General features: G+C 37.8%; 1 protein-coding gene and 1 pseudogene across 7 annotated transcripts in view; both read left to right on the plus strand.

The window, feature by feature from the left end:
• CCDC66 (coiled-coil domain containing 66) overlaps nucleotides 1-26,275 on the plus strand; it is a 50,446-nt gene that overhangs the window by 21,253 nt on the left and 2,918 nt on the right. For 4 of the 7 annotated variants that reach the window (XM_043443572.1, XM_043443577.1, XM_043443576.1 and 1 more), the window contains 7 exons: nucleotides 15,303-15,434; nucleotides 15,827-16,077; nucleotides 16,375-16,459; nucleotides 17,318-17,479; nucleotides 18,844-18,988; nucleotides 19,411-19,551; nucleotides 24,990-25,486. In XM_043443572.1, the coding sequence (XP_043299507.1) occupies nucleotides 15,303-15,434; nucleotides 15,827-16,077; nucleotides 16,375-16,459; nucleotides 17,318-17,479; nucleotides 18,844-18,988; nucleotides 19,411-19,551; nucleotides 24,990-25,486 (1,413 nt within the window). The remainder of the gene's footprint in view (nucleotides 1-15,302; nucleotides 15,435-15,826; nucleotides 16,078-16,374; nucleotides 16,460-17,317; nucleotides 17,480-18,843; nucleotides 18,989-19,410; nucleotides 19,552-24,989; nucleotides 25,487-26,275) is intronic. The other 3 variants (XM_043443573.1, XM_043443574.1, XM_043443575.1) reach the window with 3 other exon arrangements.
• Nucleotides 18,609-18,768, plus strand: LOC122425239 (annotated as a pseudogene).

Below are 26,275 nucleotides of genomic sequence, written 5' to 3' on the forward strand. Positions count from 1 at the left end.
TGTGATGTGTCTGCTTTTTAATATGCTATCTAGGTTTGTCATAGCTTTTTTCTGAAGGAGCAAGCGTCTTTTAATTTCATGGCTGCAGTCACTGTCCACAGTGATTTTGGAGCCCAAGGAAATAAAATCTGTCACTGTTTCCATTTTTTCCACATCTAGTTGCCATGAAGTGATGGAACCGATGCCATGATCTTTGTTTTCTCAGTGTTGGGTTTTAAGCCAGCTTTTTCACTCTCCTGTTTTACCTTCATCAAGAGGCTCTTTAGTTCCTCTTCACTTTCTGCCATTAGGGTGGTATCATCTGCATATTTGAGGCTGTTGATATTTCTCCCGGCAATCTTGATTCCAGCTTGTGATTCATACAGCTTGGCATTTCTCATCATGTACTCTGCATATACGTTAAATAAACAGATGGCAATGTACAGCCTCGATGTTCTCCTTTACCAATTTTGATGTAGTCTGTTATTCCATGTCCAGTAATAACTGTTGCTTCTTGTCCTGCATACAGGTACAGGTTTCTCAGGAGGCAGGTAAGGTGATCGGGTATGCTCATCTCTTTAAGAATTTCCCACAGTTTGTTGTGATCCACACAGTCAAAGGCTTTAGCATAATCATGAAGCAGAATTAGATTTTTTTTTTAATTCCCTTGCCTTTTCTGTGATCCAGCAGATGATAGAAATTGGCAGTTTGATCTCTGCTTCCTCTGCCTTTTCTGAATCTAGCTTGTGCATCTGGAAGTTCTCAATTCACATGCTGCTAAAGCCTAGCTTGAAAGATTTTGAGCATAATCTTGCTAGCATGTGAAATGAGTGCAGTTGTATGGTTATTTGAACATTCTTTGGCATTGTCTTTCTTTTGGATTGGAATGAAAATTGACCTTTTCCAGTCCTGTGGCCACTGCTGAGTTTTCCAGATTTGCTAGCATATTGAGTGCAGCATTTTCACAGCATCATCTCTTAGGACTTGAAATAGTTCAACTGGAATTCTGTCACCTCCACTAGCTATGTTCGTAGTGATGCTTCCTAAGGCCCACTTGACCTCACACTCCAGGACATCAGGCTCTAGGTGAGTGACCACACCATTGTGGTTATCTGGGTCACTAAGAACTTTTTTGTATAGTTCTTCTGTGTATTCTTGCCACCTCTTCTTAATCTCTTCTGCTGCTTTTTGCTGTTTCTGTCCTTTAGTATGCCCATCTTTGCATGAAATGTTCCCTTAGTATCTCTAATTTTCTTAAAAGAGATCTCTAGTTTTCCCATTCTATTGTTTTCCTCTATTTCTTTGCATTGTTTATTTAGGAAGACTTTACCTCTCCTTGCTATTTTCTGGAACCCTGCATTCAAATGGGTATATCTTTCCTTTTCTCCCTTGCCTTGCACTTCTTTTCTTTTCTACTATTTGTAAGGTTTCCTCAGATAACCACTTTGCCTTCTTGAATTTCTTTTTCTTGGGGATGGTTTTGGTCACCACCTCTTGTACATTGTTATGAACCTCCATCCATAGTTCTTCGAGCATTCTGTCTACCAGATCTAATCCCTTGAATCTGTTTGTCACCTCTATTGTGTAATAAGGGATTTGATTTAGGACATACCTGAATGGCCTAGTGGTTTTCCCTGTTTTCTTCAATTTGAGCCTGAATTTTGCAATAAAGAGCTAATGGAATGAGCCACAGTCAACTCCAGGTCTTGTTTTTGCTGACTGTATACAGCTTCTCTGTCTTCAGATGCAAAGAATATAATCAGTCTGATTTCGGTATTGACTATATGGTGATGTTCATGTGTAGAGTTATCTCCTGTGTTGTTGAAAGACGGTATTTGCCATGACCAGCATATTCTCTTTACAAAACTCCGTTAGACTTTGCTGTGCTTTATTTTGTACTCCAAGGCCAACTTTGCTGTTATTCCAAGTATCTCTTGACTTTCTACTTTTGCATCCAGTCCCCTATGATGAAAAGGACTTTTTTTGTTGTTGTTGTTCTAGAAGGCATTGTAGGTCTTCATAGAATTGTTCAGCTTCTTCAGCATTAGTGTTTGGGGCATAGATTTTGATTACTATGATGTTGAATGGTTTGTCTTGGAAATGAGCCCAGATCATTCGGTCATTTTTGAGACTGTATCCAAGTTCTCATTTCAAACTCTTTTGTTAACTATGAGGGCTACTCCATTTCTTCTAAGGGATTCTTGCCCATAGTAGTAGATGTAGTAGTCATTGGAATTAAATTTGCCCATTCCCGTCCATTTTATTTCACTGATTTCTAAAATGTCCATGTTCACTCTTGCCATCTCCTGTTTGACCACACCCAATTTACCTTGATTCATGGACCTGACATTCCAGGTTCCTATGCAGTATTGTTCTTTGCAGCATCAGACTTTACTTTCACTACCAGATATGTCCACAACTGGGCATCATTTCCACTTTGGCTCAGCCTCTTCATTCTTTCTTGAGCTGAAAGAACATAGCCTGAACATTCTTTCTTGAGCTATTTCTCTGCTTTTCCACAATAGCATACTGGATACCTACTGACCTGGGAGGCTCATCTTTCAGTGTCATACCTTTTTTGCTTTCTTATACTGTTCATGGAATTTTCAAGGCAAGAATACTGAAGTGGTTTGCCATCCTCTTCTCCAGTGGATCACATTCTGTCAGGCCCTGACTAGGAGGGCCATGCCCTTCAGCTGTGTCACGTAGCTGGAGGACATGCCCAGGGGCATGGTTGTACCACCACTGGTCCTCTGGAATGTGTCACCTGCCACTGGATGTTGGTCAGCGTGTTGCCTGGGGGCCTGGGCAAAGGTTCTCCTGGAGTTGTTGGCTGGAATCAGTCAACCCTGAAATCCAAAGATGCTTGCTCCTTGGAAGAAGAGCTATGACCAATGTAGACAGCATATTAAAAAGCAGACATTACTTTCCCTACAAAGGTCTGTCTAGTCAAAGCTATGGTTTTTCCAGTAGTCATCTATGGATGTGAGAGTTGGACCATAAAGAAAGCTGAGTGCTGAAAAATTGATGCTTTTGAACTGTGGTGTTGGAGAAGACTCTTGAGAGTCCCTTGGACTGCAAGGAGATCCAACCAGTCCATCCTAAAGGAGATCAGTCCTGAATAGTCATTGGAAGGACTGATGCTGAAACTGAAGCTCTAATACTTTGGCTCCCTGATGTGAAGAATTGACTCACTGGAGAAGACCCTGATGCTGGGCAAGATTGAAGGCAGGAGGAGGAGGGGACAACAGAGGATGAGATGGTTGGATGACGTAATGGACTCAATGGATATGAGTTTGAGCAAGCTCTGGGATTTGATGATGGACAGGGAAGCCTGGCGTGGTGCAGTCCATGGGGTTACAAAGAGTTGGACATGACCTGAGTGAACTGAACTGAACTTATTTTTTGATTGGATTGTTTGTTTTTTAATATTGAGCTCCATGAGCTGTTTGCATATTTTGGAGATTGATTATTCCTTTGTATGTTTCATTTGCAAATATTTTCTCTTATTCTGAGCATTGTCTTTTCATCTTGTTCATGGTTTTCTTTCCTGTGCAAAAGCTTTTAAGCTTAATTAGGTCCCAGTTGCTTATTTTTGTTTTTAGTTTCATTATCCCAGGAGGTGGATCAAAAAAGATCTTGCTGTTATTTATGTCAAAAAGTATTTTTCCTTTGTTTTCCTCCAAGAGTTTTATAGTATCCAGTCTTACATTTAGGTCTCTAATCCGTTATCAGTTTATTTTTGTGTATGGTTTTAGGCAGTGTCCTAATTTCGTTCTTTTACCTGTAGCTATTCAGATTTTCCAGCACCACTTACTAAAGAGGCTTCTTTTCTCAATTGTATATTCTTATCTCCTTTGTCATAGATGAGGCAACAAAGTTGCATGGGTTAATCTCTGGTCTTTCTGTCCTTTACCATTGGTCTATATTTGTTTTTGTTGCCAGTACCGTACTGTTTTGACTAATATGGTTTGAAGTTGTAGAGCCTGATTCTTCCTATCCCATTTTTCTTTCTTAAGATTTCTTTGGCTATTCAGGGTCTTTTGTGTTTCCATACAAATTGTAAAATCTTTTATTTTAATTCTGTGAAGAATGTCACTGGTAGTTTGGTAGGAATTGCATTGAATTTGTAGAATGCTTTGGATAGTATATTCATTTTCATTATATTCTTCCTATCCTGTATGGTGGTATATTTCTCTGATTGTAGCCTCTTTGATTTCTTTCATCAGTGTTTCATATAGTTTTCTGAGTACAGTTTTTTTGTTTCTTTAGGTAGATTTATTCCTCAGTATTCTTTTTGTTGCGATGGTAAATGAGATTGTTTAATTTTTCCTTCTGCTCTTTTGTTGTTAGTATATAGGAATGCAAGAGATTTCTGTGCATTAATTTTATATCCTGCGACTTTACCAAATTCGTTGATTAGGTACAGTAGTTTTCTGGTGGAGTGTTTAGGATTTTCTGTGTATAGTAACATGTTATCTGCATACAGTTATGGTTTTACTTCTTTTCCAATCTATACTCCTTTTATTTCATTTTCTTCTCTGATTGCCATGGCAGGGACTTCCAAAAATACATTGAATAAGAGTGGTGAGAGTGAACATCCTTGTCTTGTTCTTAGGGGAAGTGCTTTTCAGTTTTTTTGCCATTGAGAATGATGTTTGCTGCGGATTTGTTGTACATGGCCTTAATTATATTGAGGTATGGTCCCTCTCTGTCCATTTTCTGAACAGTTCTTATCATAAATGGGTGTTGAATTTTATCAGAAGCTTTTTCAATGTCTATTGAGATGATCATATGATTTTTATATAATTTATTAATATGGAATATCACATTGACTTGTGTATATTGAAGAATCCTTGCATTCCATGGAGAAATCACTGTTCATCATGGTTTATGATTCTTTGATTCTTTTAATGTGTTGTTGGATTTTGTTTGCTAGTATTTTGTTGAGGATTTTTTTGGGTCTATGTTCATCAGTGATACTGGTCTATAATTTTCTTTTTTTTGTGATATCTTTATCTGGTTTTGGTATCAGGGTGATAGTGATCTTGTGGAATGAATTTGGGAGTATTCCTCCCTCTGCAATTTTTTGAAAGAGTTTTAGAAGAATAGGTGTTAGTTCTTCTCTAAATGTTTGATAGAATTTGCCTGTGAAGCCATCTGGTCCTGGACTTCTGTTTGTCAGAAGATTTTAGTTACAGTTTGAATTTCACTACTTGTATTGGTCTGTTTATATTTTCTAATTCTCCTGGTACAGTCCATTTCTTCCAGGTTGTCCACTTTTATTGGTATATAGTTGCTTGTAGTAGACTCGTAGATCCTTAGTATTTCTGTGTCAGTTGTGATTTCTCCTTTTTCATCTAATTTTATTAATTTAATTCCTCTTTTTTTTTTCTTGAGTCTGGCTAAAGTTTTATCAGTTTTGTTTAATCTTCTCTAAGAACCAACTTTTGTTTTTATTGATCTTTGCTACTGTTTTCTTTGTTTCTGTTTCATTTATTTCTGCTCTGATCTTTATGATTTCTTTTCTTCTACTGACTGGGTTTTCCTTGTTCTTCTTTCTCTAGTTGCTTTAGGCATAAGATTAGATTGTTTATTTGAGATTTTTCTTGTTTCTTGAGGTGAGATTGAATTGCTATAAACTTTTCTCTTAGAACTGCTTTTGCTGGGTCCCATAGGTTTTGGATCATCGTCAGTGTCATTTCATTGTCATTTGTTTCTGTGTATTTTTTTCATTTCCTCTTTAATTTCTGTAGTGATCACTCGGTTATTTATAGCATCACACATCGTAATATTCTTCCTCCGTTTAGCCTCCGTGTGTGTGTGTGTTTTACAGGTTTTTTTCCCCTGCAATTGATTTTTAATCTCATAGCATTGTGGTTGGAAAGATGCTTGATAAAATTTCAGTTTTCTTAGGTTTTCCAAGGCTTGATTTGTGACTCAAGATATAGTCGATCATGAAGAATGTTCCATGTGCTTTTGAGAAGAAGGCGTATTCTTCTGCTTTCACATGTAATGTCCTATAAATAGCAATTAAATCTATCTCGTCTATTGTGTCATTTAAAGCTTGTGTTTCATTGGTTTCTGCCTGAATGATGTGTCCACTGGAGTAAGTGGGGTGTTAAAGTCCCCCACGATTATTGTGTTACTGTCAGTTTTTCCTTCTAGGGTTGTTAGCATTTGCTTTATGTATTGAGATGCTCCTATGTTAGATGCATAAATATTTACAAGTATAAATTTATATATAAAAGATAGAAAAATTATATCTTCTTCTTGAATTGATTCCTTGATCAGTATGTAGTGTCCTTATCTCTTGTGGCAGTTTTTATTTTAGGCTATTTTGTCTGATAAGAATATTGCTAAAAAAAAAAAAAAGAAAGAATGTTGCTGCTCCAGCTTTCTTTTGATTTCCATATGCATGGAGTATCTTTTTCCACCCCCTTTTAGTCTGTATGTGTCTGAAGTGGGTCTCCTGTAGGTAGGCTATACACAGGTTTTGTTTAGTATCCATTCAGCCAGTCTGTGTCAATTGGTTGGGGCATTTGATCCATTTACAGTTAAAGAAATTACTGATGTATACATTCCTGTTGCCATTTTCTTAATTGTTTTGGGTTTGGTTTTGTGGGTTTTTTTTAATTCTCTTGTGTTTTCTGCCTAGAGAAGTTCCTTTAGCGTTTGTTTAAAGGCTAGCATGGTAGTGCTGAATTCTGAGCTTTTGCTTGTCTGTAAGGCTTTTGATTTCTCCATTAAATTTGAATGAGATCCTTGCTGGGTAGAGGAATCTTGGTTGTAGGTTTTTCCGCTTTCATCACTTTAAATATATTCTGCCTCTCCTTTCTGGCCTGCAGAGTTTTTCCTGAACAATTAGCTGATAGCCTTATGGGGATTCCCTTGTATGTTATTTTTTGCTTTTCCCTTGCTGCTTTTCGTGGGTTTTTTTTTTTTTTTGTATTTAATTTTTGTTAGTTTGATTAATATGTGTCTTGATGTGTTTCACCTAGGATTTATCTTGTTTGGGACTCTTAACAGCATGTCACAACACAGTAGAATAAAAATGGGATGCATAGAACCTTTATATTCCATCTGTTGTCTGGTTACTTTAGAATCCTGGGGAGAGTGTTTGTGAATTATGAAGCCCTTTCCACAATAGAAATGGGTTTTGTCTGAGTTATAACCTTGTCCGAATACACCGACGGCCTAATTTCAGAAGAAATAAATACCATAGCCTAACCAGAATGAGCCAGTCCTAGCTAAAGCTTCCCTTTGCCTCTCTATACAGGGCAGTCTTGGAATCTGCAGATCCCCGTTTCAGTCCTCCAAAATTGAACTTTATGGAAAAAGCCCTCTTCATTTTTGAAGACTGAGTGGGGAGGATTCCCTGATGGTCCAGTGGTTAGGACTCCTTGCTGCCTCTGCACGAGTTCAGTGCCAGTCACGGAACTGAGTTCCCACACGCTGCGTAGCCAAAAAAAGACTAACAACTGATCGGGTCTCTTTGCCTTGTCAGAAAGATTTAATAATTAAACAAGGAAGTTGAATTGTTTGACGGCCTGTTAGGATCCAAGAAGTATACTACATACTTCATATGCCTGTGAATTCCTCTTTAGAGTAAGAGGCAGAACTTGGTATTGACAGCAACTGAACAGGTGGAAGGGAGCACTGGAGTCATTGTGTATGCCGGTTTCCCATAACACCAGCCCTGCGTGGTGGTGGGAATCTAAAGTGGCATAGCCATTATGAAAAACAGTATGGAGGTTGCTCTAAAAATTAAAAACTGAACGTTCATACTGTACAACCCAGCAGTTCTATTTCTGGTTTTTTTCCCCTCTGGAAAAATCCCACTAAATCAGAAAGATATATGCTGCACCCTATGTTCATTTTAGCATTGATTACTGTAGGGAAGATATAGAAGCAACCTAAGTGTCTATCAATAGATGAATGGAAAAAGATTTGGTTTATGCATTCAGCCATAAAAACAAATGAAATCCTGTTGTTTGTGAAAACATGAATGGACCTAGAAGGTATTAATGCTAAGTGAAGTCACTCAGAGAAAGACAAATATGATTTCAATTACATGTGGAATCTAGAAAACAAATGGATAGAACATAATAAAGCAAACAGTCTCACAGATACAGAGGATAAACAAGTGGTAATGCCAGAAGGGAGGAATATAGAGGGTGGCGGGATAAGTGAAATAGGTAAGAAAAATTAAGAGGTATAAACTTACAGTTAAAAAATAAGTGAGTCATGGGGATAAAATATATAGCATAGGTAATATAGTCAGTAATATTTTAATAACTTTGCATGGTGACAGATGGTAACAAGACTTATTGTGATCATTTTGTAATATATAGATACATTGAATCACTATTGTGCACGTGGAACTAACATAGTGTTGCAAGTTGGTTTTACTTAAATTTAAAGATTAAAAAAAGGGAAAGAAAATAAGGGTACCAGTCAGTGAAACATGTAATGAATAAAAATGGCATTGCAGGTAGAGAGAGAATCATTAGTAAGTTAATAATTATGAAAAGTTAGATGAAGTGAGTAAATGGCTGGAAAAATTGTAACTTACAGCTGACTTAAAAAGTAGTAGAAAGCTTGCATACTCCTGGTTAAAGTAATGGTAGATCTGGGTTTTAAAAAAAAGAAAGAAAAGCATCTTACCATAAGGGAAATAAATGACCACATGGTTTTACTGACAGTTTCTATCTAACTTTAAGGAAATAAGTCCCAAATTTAATCAGATTTCTAGGCAGTAGAAATTTGAAATGGTCCCCTATTCATTCTGTAAGCCCAGTATAAACTTGATGTTAAAAGCCAGAAAAATAACAAAAAAAAGGAAAATTAGGTTTATTTCACCCATGGATATACACACAGAAATTATATATTAGCAAGTAAAATTTGACAGTGTATGAAAAGGTAATATATCATGATTAAGATAGATTCATGATAGGTAGTAAAGCAGATTTTTTAAAAATCCACAAGTATAGTATACCATTGTAACATAATAAAATGAAACAGCTCAGTAGATATATGAAAAGCATTTGATAAAACTCGAAACCAGTTCATTAAGGAAAATATTTCAGGCAGTTAGATTAGAAGGAATTTCCAATTGAAAATTTAAAAAACTATAGCAGACATCATGCTGAATGAGATATTTTAGTAGTATTCTTTTTAAATTAAAAATGAAGTAAGATGACAATTATTATTACTATTTGTTATTGATGGTCCTAACCAGTATAGCAAGAAAAGAAATTAAAGTCTTAAGAACTGGAAAGGAAAAAATAAAATTGTAGTAATTTGTCATTTATATGGAAAACCCAAAGAATCTATGGGCAAAATATTTTACAAATTAAATGTAAGAATTAATTGTTTGCTTGGCCATAAAGTTTCAACAAATTTCATAGATTCAAATTACACAGATATGTTTTCTGATCACAGTGGAATTAAGCCAGGTATCAGTAATAAATGATAATAAGAAAATGTTTGATACATTTCCAAACAAATGTTTAGAAACATTTGTTTCCAAATGTTTGATATTTAAGCAATATTCTTCTAAGTGAAAGAAGGAGAAACTCACAGAAAATGTTTTGAGCTGAATGATAATGAAAATGTCATTTATGAAAAAATATGAGCTTCCTGTACTTACAGGGAAATTTATAGGTTTAAATGCATTTCTTGGAAAAGAAAAGACTGAAAGCAAAACATCAAAGATCTAAATATTCATTTGAAGAAGTTAGAGAAAGAACTGTAACAGTTAAACCCAAAGAAAGTAGAAGGAAGGAAGGAAACTCTAGAGCCCTGTTTCAGAGGATTCTAAAGTAACATTGAAGTTCAAAGTGCTTTGTGCCCCTCCCACCCCTCACCCCCCAAATGTCTGTATGTAGCTCTTAGTTGTGCTGCTCTTCCTCTTGGAAGATCTGGTTCTTTCTAGCTCAGTGTCCTGAAACTACCCACCCTCCAGAAGAATGCCTTTTATGCCTACTGAGTAGACAAGATGAGTAGGTGAACAGAAGTGTCTCAAGTAAGAGGCTCCTGGTGTCTGGACTTGGAATCATACACTGACAACAAGCAGGACTCTTCTGGCAAAGTCACCGCTGATTATTCTTTTCCAGGTGTGCTTTAAGGAGAGGATTAAATGAAACAGCACTGTGTGTGTCTAGGTGACCATTTGGAAACTCTAACTTTCAGTTCTGATATACCTGCCATTCATTCAGCATTTATTTTAGTAAGACTAACATTTTCTAACATAGAATGACTTGAAGGTAGCTAAAAATTTACTTTAGGAACTGTTTGTGGGGAAGTGTGTATTGAGTACCTATGAAAATGAGTTTTCATTCAAGGCTGTCAGTTAAGAATAGGCTCAAAATAGGTGTTTTAAAAAGCAGTTTTTATGTAGGGGAAAGAAGGAAAATCTCAGGTCATTAATGTGAAGGAGAGAAATTGAAAAAGTGGATGAGCCTAGAAAAAGAAATTTCTTTCCTTAGATATATGGAAGAATTAACAGAAGGGAGGTGCTAGATAATCATCAGAACACATTTGTTACATACTATGTCTTGTATTTTGCCTTTATCTGTCTTACTCAATTTCAACTAACATGAGCTCAGTAATTGTGCGACTTCAGGACCTCCCTTGTGGTCTAGTAGTTAAGAATCTGCCTGCCAGTGCAGGAGACAGGGGTTTGATCCCTGGTCTGGGTAGATTTCACGTGCTGCAAAGCAGCTAAGCCTGTAGGCCATAATTACTGAAGCCTGTGTGCCCAGAGCCCATGCTCCGCAACAAGAAAAGCCACAGCAGTGAGAAGCCTGTGCACCACAATGAAGAGTAGGCCGCACTTACCATAACTAGAGAAAGCCTGCATGCAGCAACAAAGACTCAATGCAGCCATAATTATATAAAAAAAAAAAAAAAATTTCATTTATCTACCACCTCTCCCTTTCCCCAGACCTTTATAGTTTCATTCTTCTACCTGAATGCACCTTGGGGCAAAGTTTCAAAAAAGAAAGAAATAAAGAGTTTTCTACTCAGTTGAAGAAGTGAAATGACTTAATTAGGTGGCAAGCAAGTGAATGGTAATGGCTTTGTAAGACATCCTTGAGTAAGACATTGAAGACTGAATTAGAAGAACTGATTATTAAATCTTCTACAGGCTTGTAAATATAAGACATATATATATGAAACACTTAGGATTTTGAGAATTTTCAAAGGTATTTTGACTTGTGTCTTATTTTTGAGTAATTTGAGACTTCACCAAAATTTGAAACCAAATCTAGTTACATCAGACTTAAGAAACTTATAGGATTCTATGATGATTCATGCCATTTGTTGTGAATTTTTTTGTTTTGTTTTTGTTTTCTTGGCCACTTTGCTCTGCTTGTGGGATCTTAGTTCCCTGACCAGGGATTGAACCTGCTCCCTTGGCAATGAAAGCATGGAGTCCTAACCACTGGGCCACCCTGTGAATTTTTTAAAGAGAGTTCAAAGGGCCCTTCCCCCCACCCCCAGTCTGATCTCTAAAATAACATTTCTAAAAATAGAATTGTTAAATCACTTACCTGAAGATACAGCTCCTTTTGAGTAGTTTTTTTAGACTTAAATAAATAGGATGGTTTTTTCTGTTTAAAAATGTGTGGGAGCATCTGAGATACTAAGATTTTTCCTTTTTGTTTAAGTATTTCCTTTGATCAAGGCACTTGGTTGTAAACTTTGAGCTTTGCCATTATTTCTGATGAAAATATGGACAGAAAGTAATTGTAAGGTATATCTCCATTATGTTATCCTGTCAAACTATTTTTAAAATTATGTCCTGTAGTTATGTCATGTAACAGAATGTTTCGTTGCATAACTTTTGCCTTTCAAGACGGTTTGAGTAGAATATATCCTTTTCTTTTTTGTTAAAGCATAGTAAACTCTCCTAAGTTAAAAACAACAGTAAACTTTTCTGCTGCTGTTTTTTGTTTTTGTTTTTTCATAAAATTCAGGGACTTATTCTGGACACAATGTATTTTTCTTATTGAGTATCATAGATCTTGATAGAGCTGTCACAGCAGAAATGGGGGGAAAAAATATACCGAGAGACATTATGATTCAAAAGAGAAAGCAGCTGGCTCTGTATATCCTCCTGACTCTTGGTCCAGAAGCAGTGTTTTTGTATTCTGAAGCCAGGTGTAAACAGTAGTCATCTATTCAGATTATTAGTAATTTCCTTTCAAAGCAAATGAGACTATATTAGGCTAGAAATTTTAAAATCTGTAGTTGTTTTGGAGAATTTTCTATTTTTATTAGAAATTTAGAATTTTCCTTAGAAAATTTCCTTTCCTTACTCTTAGTTATATCCTGGCAGTATGTGTTAAAAATATCATTCTGAAAAATTGACTTGTATTGCTTTTTAGTTGCTAAGTTGTGTCCAACTCTGCAACACCATGGACTGTAGCATACCAGATTCCTCTGTCCTACTATCTCTCGGAGTTTGCTCAAATTCATGTCTATTGAATCGGTGATAATAACTAACCATCTTACCCTCTGTTCCCCCTTCTCCGTCTGCCTTCACTCTTTCCCAGCATCAGGATCTTTTGCAGTGAATCAGCTCTTGGCATCACGTGGCCGAAGTGTTGGAACTTCAGCTTTAGCAGTGGTTCTTCCAATGAATATTGAGGATTGATATCTTTTAAGATTAACTGGTTTGATCTCCTTGCAAACTCTCAGGGGTCTTCTTCAGTACTACAATAGGATAGCATCAGTTCTCTAGTGCTCAGCCTTCTTTATGGTCCAGTTCTCACATCTGTACATGACTACTGGAAAAGCCATAACTTTGACTATACAGACCTTTGTCAGCAAAGTGATGACTCTGTTTTTTAATACACTGTCTAGGTTTTGTCATAGCTTTTCTTCCAAGGAGCAAGCTTCTTTTTAATTTCATGGCTGCGATCAATGTCTGCAGTGATTTTGGAGCCCAAGAAAATAACATCTGCCACTGTTTCCACTTTTTCCCTATTTGCTATGAAGTGATAGAACTGGATGCCATAATGTTAGTTTTTTTAATGATGAGTTTCAATCCAACTTTTTCACTCACCTCTTTCACCTTCATCAAGAGGTTCTTTAGTTTCTCTTCACTTTCTGCCATTAGTGAAATGCATATCTGAAGTTGTTGATATTTCTCCCCGCAGTCTTGATTCCAGCTAGTGATTCATCCAACCTGGCATTTTGCATGATGTATTCTGCATAGAAGTTAAATAAGCAGGGTGACAATATACAGCTTTGACATACTTCTTTTCCATGTTGGACCAGTCTGTTGCCCATGTCGGGCAACATGGTTCTAACTCTTGCATCTTGACCTGCATACAGGTTTCCCAGGATACAGGTAAGGTGGTCTGGTACTCTGATCTCCTTAAGAATTTTCCATAGTTTGCTGTGATCCACACAAAAGCTTTAGTGTAGTTGAGGAAGCAGAAGTAGATATTTTTCTGGAATTCTCTTGCTTTCTCCATGATCCAACAAATGTTGACAATTTGATCTGTGGTTCCTCTGCTCTTCAAAACCCAGCTTGTACTTCTGGAATTTCTCTAGCTTGAAAGATTTTGAACATAACCTTGCTAGCATGTGAATTGAGCATAGTTATACAGTAGTTTGAACATTCTTTGGCATTGCCTTTCTCTGGAATTGGAATGAAAACTGACCTTTTCCAGCCCTTTGACCACTACTGAGTTTTCCAAAATTGCCAACATACTGAGTGGAGCACTGTAACAGCATCATTTTCTAGGATTTACAATAGCTCAGCTAGAATTCCATCACTTCCTTTAGCTTTGTTCGTAGTAATGCTTCCTAAGGCTCACTTGACTTTACATTGCAGAGTGTCCTGCTCTAGGTGAAGATCATACCATCGTGGTTATCTGGGTCATTAAGACCTTTCTTGTATAGTTGCCACCTCTTCTTAATCTCTTCTCCTTCTTTTAGGTCCATACCGGTTTTGTCCTTCATCATGCCCATCCTTGCATGAAATGCTCCCTTGATATCGCCAACTTTCTTGAAGTGATCTCTAGTCTTTCCCCTTCTATTGTTTTCCTCCGTTTCTTTACATTATTCAATTTTAGAAGGCCTTCTTATCACTCCTTCCTATTCTCTGGGACTCTGCATTCAGTTGGGTATAATTTTCTCTTTCTCCGTGGCCTTTCACTTCTCTTTTTTCCTCAGCTGTTTGTAAATCCTCCTCATACAGCCACTTTGCCTTCTTATGTTTCTTTTCCTTTGCGATGGTTTTGATCATTGCCTTCTGTACAGTGTTATGAACCTCCATCTACAGTTCTTCAGGCACTCTAACAGATCTAATCCCTTGAATCTATTCCTCACTTCCACTGTGTAATCATAAGGGATTTGATTTAGGTCATACCTGAATGGCTTACTGATTTTCCATACTTTTCTTCAATTTGAGCCTGAGTTATTCAAAGGAGCTAATGGAATGAGCCACAGTCAGCTCCAGGTCTTGTTTTTGCTGTCTATATAGAGCTTCTCTCTTCAGCTGCAAAGAACATAATCACTCTGATTTTAATGTTGACCACTTGGTGATGTCCACATGTAGAGTTGTCTCTTCTGTTGTTGAAAAAGGATGTTTGCTATGACCAGTGTGTTCTTTTGACAAAACTCTATTAGCCTTTGCTGTGCTTTATTTTGTACTCCAAGGCCAAACTTGCCTTTATTCTAGGTGTCTCTTCCTGCTTTTGCATTCTAATCCCCTATGATGAAAAGGACATCTGCTTTTGGTATTAGTTCTAGAAGGTATTGGAGGTCTTCATAGACTTGGTCAACTTTAGCTTCTTCAGCATCAGTGGTTGAAGCATAGACTTGGATTACTATGATGTTGAATGATTTGCCTTGGAAATGAACTGAGATTGTTCGGTTGTTTTTGAGATTGCACCCAAGTACTGTCCCCCTGGTGGCTCAGATGGTAAAGCGTCTGCCTGCAATGTGGGATACCTGGGTTCAATCCCTGGGTTGGGAAGATCCCCTGGAGAAGGAAATGGCAACCCACTCCAGTACTCTTGCCTGGGAAATTACATGGACTGAGGAGCCTGGTAGGCTACAGTCCATGGGGTCACAAAGAGTCGGACACGACTGAGCGACTTCACTTCACTGCATTTCAGACTCTTGTTGACTATGAGGGCTCCTTGTATACTTGAGTTTTTTTGTTTAAAATTGTTGCATCTCTTAGAAATAAATACATTACGACATTAAATCTATATAAATTCTTTGGAAAGATTTGTAAAAGATAAAGTGATTAGGAAAAGAAATGTAAACTTTTAATGGTATTGATGACTGTTGTTTAGGAAGCAGTACTGCTGGAGCACCCTTTCAGTGCTGTGAGACAAGACCAGCAGAGAAAATGGATCGAAGAGTTGAACAAGCAAATAGAAGATGACCGGCAAAAAAAGGCAGAGGAGAAAATTACATCCTCAATGGTAATTTATAAAGTTTCATTGGGTATACAGGAAAAAAAATGAAACATCTTTAATCATAAACTTAAAAGTATCCTAAAACTGCATGACAAGATTAGAATATTTAAATTATTCCACATTTGCTCTTGTGAACCTTTTTTGAATGAATTTAGTAAGTGCGATTTTGCATAGTTTCTTGTAACTTGTTAGACATTTCTTAATTCTTTGATTTTTTCATATTCTCTAAGCTTAGCTATCTCAATGTATGTGGAATCAATACAGAATGCAGTTTTGTTAATTTTCATGATGCTTATTTTGCTGTGTGGTGACTTTTAGAAATTTTGTTATTTGTCATTTGGGATTTTAAATGTAAGAAGTCATTAAAGTTGTTAGCAATTCTCGTTTGTCGTGATTAGGGTGAGGAACATGACAGATGGGCGGTGCATTTTGATTCCTTAAAGAACTGTCCTGGTTCTCAGTCTCGACTGTCGTCCCGGTCAGCGCAGAAACCACCGGAGTACTCGTGTGTCTCTCCGGACTCGCAGGAGCTGGCTGATCTCAGCAGTCTTTCTACACCTGCCGTCGGAAGCCAGATGGAACCTTCAGAGGAGGAGCATGCAGTGAGGCCTGCTAGAGATGTGGCTGTGGCAAACATTCAGAAAACGAAGTAAGTTCAGTCTCCAGTATTTACTGATGATTAAGAAAGTCTGTGTGCTTTCTTTTAGGGCTGTTGTTTGTGTATATCTTAACTGTTTTCAGTTTCCTATTTTTATTTATAGTAGCAATGACTCGGTAGAGCTCCCTTGCCTTCCCACTTGGATCTCTTTTAAGTATCCTATATTAATATACTTCTTGCCTATCGAAAAACAAAAGTAGAAATGATGTATTTCAAACAAAAATGAGTTAGTACTTTGTTAAACCCACCTTTGTGGGTTTTAAGTAGCTAATATATCTATCTTGCCAGCTTTCTCCGTTCTATGACTGCTCTTTTGGACCCAGCTCAGATTGAGGAACGAGACAGGAGGCGACAAAAGCAGTTAGAACATCAGGTATTGCATTGTAAAATGTTGTTCTTTGCCTTGATAGTTAGTATTCATGGCCTAGATACCTAAGTGAATGGAAATTAAATTTTGGTATAACTTTACAGCACAAGCTTTGCACAATCCTGTGATTACCTCTAATCCCTACACCAACTGGCATTATATTAGAATTATACTCATGTTGAGAATTAGATAATATCACATATTACAGCCACCTGCCTTCCAAGAGAGAAGGTCTTTAATGTATAGGTTGTGTATCTGAAATAATACTGAATCTGTTTAAGTATTAATCTATTAAGTATTAAGTTGGGGTTTTTTTTCCCCCTTCAGTTCTTCTGAATTCTGTTCAGGGTGAGAATTGGGTCTTTGAAAGGGGAAAATATATATAAAGGCTTGAGGTAAAATTATGATTAAGAAATTTAGCAGATAATATAAGAAAGGAAACTAAGATTAAAATTCTACCCTAATTTTAGTCTAATACCAAAGGGACTTGAATGTCTAATAATTCTTTAAAATGTCTACTGTGTGAAGAATTTGGCTTAGTTCATGTAGTTAACAATTAAGTGAAGCAGACATTTATAGAGCATCTGCTATTTTTACCAGGCACTATGTTAAACACTGAGATTCTTCCCTCAGTTGGTTTTCTCTTAGTTCTTCTAAGAGCCCTCCTGGGGTTAAAGAAAAGGCATGTAGAACTTGACCGGTGGGAGATGGGAAAAACCTGACTTTCTAATTTAACTTGACGTTCTAACTTAACTCATTTATATACTGCCTTCTCTATATTGATGAACATTTTGAAACACCAGAAAAATGCTGTGTGAATTTTTAAAATTTATGACAGTGATTTATGTTACTGTTTATGAGTAGAAAGCTATCACTGCTCAGGTAGAAGAGAAGCGCAAGAAGAAGCAGCTCGAAGAAGAGCAGAGAAAGAAGGAGGAACAAGAGGAGGAGCGTCGCCTAGCCCGGGAACGAGAAGAGATGCAGAAACAGTATGAGGAAGACATACTTAAGCAAAAACAAAAGGAAGTAGGTTATTTGTATCCTAACTGTGACATTTTAAAGTAAAAGTGGGTTTGTTTTTAAAGAAAAAATAACCAGAATATTTGCATGTATTTTGAAATGGTGAAGCTATATGCAGAAACATTAAAGCTTTGTATAAAGAAGGTTTTATAAGTAGAAAGCTGGAGCTTTTATTTTTTCAAAATATTTTTTCACAGATGCTATTTTTTTTTCTGCTCTGAGGAGAGGGGAGGTCAAGATGAGTTATTACAACATAAAACAAAAATTTTCCATATGCTTAATTTTGAAGTGTTTCCTAAGCAATGATTATTAATAGATTTCTAGATATGTTAAGAGAAACGATTGGGCTTTCTGTCTGTTCATTTGTGAACAGGAGCATTTACTTGCAGAATGACTGGCTGGGATTGATGATAGAGTCTGTTGCTATGTTAGAGGATTCCTCTGTGCTAATTAAAAATCTGTTAAAAAGAGTAGGAGAACCTCTATAGCAAGTGGTACAGACTGCATAGGTATGGTGATATCAAGTGCTGTGTTTGAGTGGGCCTGACAAACAGCAGGTTATACAGTGATGTTCAATTGCCAAAGGTTCATGAGATTTACAGAATAGATCATACAGCACTTGCCCTGGAGCTGGGAGGTGGCATGGTGGCGTCGAGAGCTTGCCTCTTCTTGCCAGTTCCCGCTTGCAACCTTTGCTTCAGAATTAGCTGATGAATGTACAAATGGTTTAGGTTTTGATTTGGATACATAGAATATGCTGAGCCAACTACATCTATGAAATAACTACTACATGAAAAAAAAAAGTTATTTGCTTGAATTGTAAAAAATGGCTATAAATCTTGAGTATTAGTTCTTTTTTTTTTATTTTTTTATTTTTATTTTTTTTTTAATCTTGAGTATTAGTTCTTAATTATCTAGTGGGTTGCCAAAAAGTTTGTGATTTTTTGTAACATGAAGAAACTCAAATAAACTTTCTGGCCTCTCCAGTTTTCTTTTAACTTTAATAAAATTATGGAGTTGACCTTTGGTTTTAGAAGCTTTGGAAACTTTATTAGTATAATCTTGAGTGGGTGAAAGAGTTTTTGTGTTTGTAGTCTAATACAGCCGTAGAAAAAGATACTAAAATATGAGCTCCATCGCCTCTCGGCCTTTTGGCTAAGATCAAGTGTAGTATCTGTTCTTATCAGTAAAATATGAGCTCCAAAAAGGAAGGAACTTTGTTCTGTTGGCTGCTCTTCTCAGTTTCTTAAATAGTGCCTGGCATATAGTAGGAACTTAGAAAATTATTAATTATTACTGAGAGAGAATAGTCACGTCTGTACGTGTTTGATAATTGTATTTAATAACTTTGTACACTTCAACATTGATAGGAAATGATGACTCTACAGACGAATAAGCTGTTCCAGACGATGCAGAGAGCGCAGGAGCTGGCACAGAGACTGAAACAAGAGCAGAGAATCCGAGAATTGGCTCAAAAGGGACATGACACTTCTAGATTAATTCAAAATCTTGGCAGTAAGCACAACTGGAATGTTATGTATAATTATAGTATTTTTTGAAGATTGAGAATTGCCTCTTTTTAATACCTTTAAACACTTGTTAAGGAATTTCAGACTTTGAACTAATGTTATTTTATAATGCTTACTTGGGAAATTGCATTAAGAGGAGAACTAAATAATGCTGTACTTTTCAGTATCTTTTCACATACATTTTCTTAACATTTTCCTCACAATAGGTAAAATGTATACTTTTGTACCCATTTGTACAGAGTTGTCCATTAAGTAAGGGATAAAAATGTTGATAACTTTTTATGAGAAACTTTAGGCTAGCTCTTCTAAATTTTTGTTGCAGTGTTTACACTACTTGATTAAATTAAAAGTCTTATGTGTATTTACTTGCTGCTATCATTTTATCAGATGACTTATTTCTCTTGCCAGTTGATACCATACAAGTGGAATATAATGCATCTACTAACAACACTGCAAACTCAAGACATGGCTTGGATAAAGTGAGCGGTAAAATGAATACATATATCAACTCGACAGCTTCTCCCAGGAAGGACACTGGTGTGCAGACAGGTATTGGTTGATAAATTGTGATTTGGCTTAAAATTTACTTAAAATCACAATTTAAATTAATTTAAAGTTTAAAATTTAAAGGAATTTAAGGTTTTCAAGTAAGAGTTAGAAAATGAAGGTATCTCTTGGTTTTTAATTTTGCTATAGCAGCTTTATTAAGATATAATTTACATAGCATTAAATTAACCCCTTTAAAGGATACAATTCAGTGTCTTTTAAAGGATACAATTCAGTTTTTATATTCAGAGTTGTACAGCCACCACCATAGTTATTTTTTAGAACATTTTTACCACTCTAAAAAGAAACCCTGTACCCATCAACAGTCGTTCTCCATTTCCTTCTTCCTTTCTATTCCTGGGCAACCACCAGACTACTTTCTGTCTCTCTAGATTTGTCTATTCTGGACATTCCATATGATTGAAATCTTTTCTGTCTGGATTCTTTCACTTAGCATGTTTTAAGGTTCATCTGTATTGTAATATATGACAGCAAGTGCTTCATTCTTTTTATCACTGAACAGTTTTCCATTTTATGCATATACCACCATATTTTGTTTTTATTCCTTCATCAGTTGACATTTGCTTCCACTTTTTGGCTATTAGAAATACGCTGCTGTGAGCCTTACTGTACAAATTTTTGTGTAGACATAAATTTTTGGCCTCTTGGGGGAGAAGAGTAGCATTGCAAAGTCATAGAGTAATTGTATGTTTAAAGTTTTGAAGAATTACTAAACTGTCTTCCAAAGCAGCCATACCATTTTACATTCCCACCAGTTGATGTATGAAGGTTCCGATTTCTTTATCTCCTCGCTTGTACTCATTCTCATGGTTGTGAAGTGCTCTCTCATCATGACTGCTGACATTAAGCATCTTTTCCTGTGCTGCTTTTAAATTTTTACATAAGTAATTAAGTAATACTCATGTTGGGTGTCATTTTCATAGGCTTACTAGGAATCCTTTCAGCCCTCCTCCTATATGTCCAGGAAATTTCTTTTTTAAAGTACTTTAAAAAAAATAACTTCCAGTAACATTTTATCTTGTTCTAAAATGTGGAATTGAGATATAATTGACACATAACATTAGTTTCGGGTATATACCATAATGCTTACACTGTCAGTAGAACAGATTGGGGCTCCAAGCAAGTGTAGAGCTCTTTCCTGGGCGACAGCAGCAGGCTGCAGTGAGGCAGGGGTAGCTGTGAGACGGGCCTCTGTGAGGAGCTCAGCAGGACTCTGGGCGAGTGCAGACCGGAGGCCTGCCCCTAGGCCGTTTTCATGCAGAGGTGAGAGTGTGTGTGTTTCAGTTCTGTTTGTCCAGTGCTCTGTGGTCAGTAACCTGCCAGTAATCGTCTCTTCAGTTGTTTTAGTCTCATGAGACCTGGAACACAAGCCCCATTGGTTACAGTCCTGTGGGAACTGCAAGCAGAAGCCCTTGGCTGCGAGAATAGGGTGCTGTAGAGATGTCCCCTGGTGGCACCTGCAAAACTTGGGACACCATCCAAGTGTATAAACTTTTTGGGAAACGCTGCCTTGCTGGCATAAGGCAGAGGAAAAATGTAAAGATTTTATCTAACGACCTCCATTCCTGAGAGCTTGTCCATAGGCCCCTCGATGTGTGCCAAACTCAAGCCTTTCCTTCAGGCTGAACCTTCTGGAAAAGCAAGTAGGAATCTTTTTCAGAAAGACTGGGGGTTTGTTTCAGCTTGCTATTTATGCAGTGTCCTTGGGGTTGATACTCTGTCAAGAGCTATTTCTCTGATTGTTACAGTTTCATGGGACCCTGGCCTCCGGAGCCAGTCTGTCAGGGGGCAGCCCCTGGGCAACAGCTGCAGAAACCAGGGCCGCAGGTGCTTGCAGAAGTTCCCTGCCAGGAGATACTGGCTCTGTGACCTGGGGTCAAGGGAGAGGGTGAAGATGGCATGCACCAGCTAGGACAAGGGGGAGGGAGAGTGCTGAGATGCCCCCGCCACCCCCCTTGAAGCTTGGGAGTGTGATAGGGCAGGGGCAGCAAGGTGGAAATAACAGGTCTAGTGTTGTTGTTGTTGTTGAATTAAAAGGTGACGCCCACCAGCCTCTTTCCACACCCTCACTGTGAGAGTATTCCAGCAAGCCCGCAGATGTGTTAAGTTACATGCCTACCCCTTGGGCCAACGCTTCAACTGATTTTTTTTTTTTTAACCTAATTTTAAATGCGCTTCCTTCATATCTGGTTGTGATCGGCTGCCTCTGCGCTGGGTCCAGGGGTAGGTGACCCTTGAGGAGCTGTTTCTCCCTTCTGCTATAGCTTTGAGTCTAGTTTTGGTTTTCATGTTAGATGTTTTGGGGCATTATCTATTCTGTGCAGATCTTAAAAGTGGGGGTGCTCAATGTGGGGTTCAAACCCTTTGTTCCTTGGAGGAAAGCTCTTGAGTTTTGAGTTCCCTCCCAGTTGTGGGTTGTAGCACAGGGGCAGGGTTTATAGCTTGATTGTGGCTTAGCCTCTCTCACCTGCTTTGATGGTGGGGCTTTCTCACTTGCCCAGTATGTAGGGGTCGCCTAGCCAGTTTTTTAGGTTTTTTTGTTTTCTTTTAGGAGGAAATTGTTCCATATGTATGTGTAGGTTCAGTGTGTCCATCGGAGGTGAGTTCAGTATCTTCATAGGTACCACCTTGAACTAGAGCCCTTCACTTTTTTTTTTTTTTTTTAAATTTTTTATTAGTTGGAGGCTAATTACTTCACAACATTTCAGTGGGTTTCGTCATACATTGATATGAATCAGCCATAGATTTACACGTATTCCCCATCCCGATTCCCCCTCCCACCTCCCTCTCCACCCGATTCCTCTGTGTCTTCCCAGTGCACCAGGCCCGAGCACTTGTCTCATGCATCCCACCTGGAGCCCTTCACTTTTTAAACTAATTACCAGTGGACCCTGCTATCAGTTATTTGTGGTTTTGGTAACTTAGACAAAAAACAGCTTGGCTCCCCATTAAGTAGGGGGTAATATTCCTCTGGAAATAGGAGTTGGCTGGTACTGTCTTACAGAAATCCGTTCTCTACATAACCCTATTTTCTGCCAGTTAATCTTAGATCTTACTTCATTATAACACGAGATTACCCACATCCCTTCTACAGGAAAGTAGAAGGGAATTTGAAAAAGGAAGAGAGGGTTAAAGCAACCTGCTTAGTTATCTGAAATCATTCTGCTCATGAGCCCTTGGTATTTTTTTTATAGTTAGCTCTTAGTGTGAAGAATCTGGTTTGGTCCCTTCTCTATGTCCAGAGTAATAACAAAGTTATATAAATCCTACACATCAATTAAAGTCAAACTAAGTTTTTAAGACCGTGAAATTATGTATATTATCACTGGGTGACTCTGAGGGAATGTAATCCATCAGGGTCCTCAAATATCAGTAATTAAAGATGACTTATTTAGAAAGGGATTCTTTTCAAGGGAGTGGATGTGAGGGAATACAACAGTAATGCTTTGACTGGTGCTAGTAGCAACTGGAGTGTTGAAGACAAGTGTTGGATAGAGGTAACTTTGAGGGGAACTGTGACCTTTGGGAAAGGTAGTCAGCCTGAGATTAGCTCATAGGGATTGAGACAGTGGAATAAATACCCTGAATTCAGTCTTTTCCCTTCCTGTAATCTGCATATGAACACTCTTGATAAAATCAGAAGCCCAAGGATCCAGAAAACCACTGATAAGGTTCTTACCAATCGCCCTGAGAGCAGAGGAGAGCAGGGTGTAAATGGGTCTAAAGTGGCAAATGATACCAGTAGGAGAGTGATGTGGGCTGGGCAGCCTTACTAGTAGGAATTAGTCTTGGGCAGCTCTAGCCTGGAATAACACATTTAGCTTAGTAAGTGGACTTTTTTTTTTTTTTAATGGGCAATCCAGACCTCCTTTGCTTAGCTACTTGTGAATTTAAAATTTCAATCATATGTGGAAAAATAGCCTTTGTAAGTTTGAGGCTACCAGCTGTTGTGACAGTAGAGCATATACATAATCATGAACATTATATAAGTTGTAGGGAAATTTCAGATGTCTTTTTTTCCAATGGTGAACTTTTCTTGTTTTCAGAATGGAAAAAAGTGAAAGGTTATATGCAATTCAGGGATAGTCTGCTGGCATAGCATGATGGTACGTGAGACATTAAAAAAATACATGAAATGCACTATCAGTAGCAATCAACATTTCCCTAAAAATTATAATCTTGCATTTCTAAGTGAAAACCAGGACAATTCTGTTTGGAAGTTTGGTGTAAAAAACGATCTCTATTATGTGATGCTAAGAATGAATCATCTGAGATTCTGATATGTGCTATAGCTTGAATGACCCTTGAAGGCCTTATGCTGAGTGAAATAAGCTGGAGTTGAGGGGAGGGGGCAGTTGTGCAGGGAGGCACAAATATTGTATATAGATAGTTTTACTGGTACAAGGAATCTAGGGTTGGATGAACAAATTCAGGTATGGATAGTAGAGTGGTGGTTGCTGGGGTTTGGGACGGGGGTGGAACGGGGAGTTACTGCAGTGGGCGCAGGGTGTCTGTGGGAGGTGCTGGTAGGTCTGGACTTGTGTGGCCTCATCGGTGTGCTCGATACCACTGAACTGTGCGCTTAAAAAGGGTTTAGTGAAAGATTCAGGGAAATCAGAACACTTGTGCCTTATTGGTGGGAATATAAAATGGTGCAGCTGCTATGGCAAACTGCAGCACTGCCTTAGAAAATCTAAAATACAATTACTGTATGGTTCAGCAGTCCCACTTATGGGTGTATACCCAAAACAACTAAAAAAGTGAGGTCTTGAATAGCCCAAGGCAGAGGCAAGGCAACACAGGTGTCCTGTGACAGATGAATGAATAAAAATGTGGTATACACACAATGGAATGTTATGGGGTATGTGTCTACAGACACACACACAATGGCGTATTACTCACACTTACAAAAGGGAGGAAATTCTGACATATGTTACAGCTTGGATGATCCTTGAGGACATTATGCTAACTGAAACAAGTCACAAAAAGACAAATACCTTAGATTCTACTTGTGTTTATAGTGGTCAAAATCATACAAGGTAGGAAGGTGGTTGCCGCCAGGTGGCAGGAAGGGGGAAGTTGTTTAGTGGGTATAGAGGTTTTTTTTAATTGGAATATGATTGCTTTACAACGTTGCATTAGTCTCTGCTGAACCAGGAGGTGAACGGGGCCATGTGTGTGTAGGTGTCTCCTCCCTCTTGAGCCTCCATCCCACCTCCCCCACCCCACTCCTCTAGGTCAACACAGAACACTGAGCTGAACTCCCTGCTTTACAACAACTTTAGAATTTATTTTCAAAACAGAGTTTTTGAGGGCAATTTTAATACCTCTGAAAAATGGTTAAGATGGGTAAGTTTTGTATTATGTGTATTTTACCACAAAATTTGAAGAAAAATTAATCACCTGCAACTTTTTTTTAGATGACTTAAATATAGGAGTATTTACCAATACAGAATCACACTGTGGATCGATAACAGAAAGGGAAATTATAAATTGTTCATCTCCTGAGATTGCTGCAGAATTTAATGAAGAGTTTAACACTAAGAATAACAAGCAAGAACTATTAAGTCAGATTAAAGAAGCCAACTTAGAAAAAGAGAACAGTTGGTATAATGACCAGTGTAATCAGATCACAAGAACAGAGAAGCAAACAAAACTTATGAAGAAATGTCCTAAAAGGCCTGACTGGAACATAAATAAGCCACTGAGAAGGTATATTCCAGCATCAGAAAAGTACCCTAAACAACTTCAAAAGCTGAGAGAAGAAAAAAAGCTAAGAAGGCAGATGGAACTGCTTCATTTGATTGAAAGAAATAATTCTGGACAAATCTCTCAAAATAGAGGCACTTCACCAGAAGTTCTTCATTCGTCTCATCAAGAAACTGAGCCAAGTTTCAGGCGGCAGCTAGTCAGAAAGGTAAAGCTGTTCTGTCTAAAAAATATTTTTAAAAATGCATTGAGGTTTTTAGAATGAGACTACAGTTCCTCACATGCATGTTTTGACATGGCTTTTCTAGGTTTGAATAAGAGTTCTAGAAATTTGCTTTAGTTTACACCAGGGGTCAGCAAACCATGGCCCATAGGATAAATACTCTGTGCAAAAGCAGGCTGCAGATGTAGTAAGTGCGGCCTGCTGTTGCACATGCAGCATTTTAGGAACACATCCATGCTCATTCTTTTGTCTGTGGCCAACTTCATGCTGCAAGAAGAGTTTTATTAGAGTAATTGCAACAGACAGCACACGGCTCACAAAGCTGTTTACTATCTGTCCTTCACAGAAAAAAATTCACACTTAAACCCTGTATAGATGAATAGTATTCTTTATTCAAATATTCATTCAAAACTCTCTATAGTCTGTACATACAGAGCTTCCCAGGTGGCTCAGTGGTAAAGAATCTGCCTGCCAATGCAGGAGACCTGGGTTTGATCCCTGGGGTGGGAAGATCCCCTGAAGGGAATGGCAACCCACTCCAGTATTCTTGCCTGGGAAATCCCACGGACAGAGGAGCCTGGGGGGCTAAGTCCAGGAGGTTGCGAAAGAATCAGACACAGAGACTAAAACAACCAAACAGTGACAGTGAATATCTGAACCAACACTCTGAGAGAGAAATGAAGCCGTACAGACAGAGGGTAATGGGCAAGGTCAGGAATGACTGGTTTGGTTTCTCTGACTGGAGAAATACCTAGCCTATTACCTAGTATCTGT

This window comes from Cervus canadensis, chromosome 22 (assembly GCF_019320065.1).
Source record: "Cervus canadensis isolate Bull #8, Minnesota chromosome 22, ASM1932006v1, whole genome shotgun sequence".
Taxonomy (NCBI): Eukaryota; Metazoa; Chordata; class Mammalia; order Artiodactyla; family Cervidae; genus Cervus; species Cervus canadensis.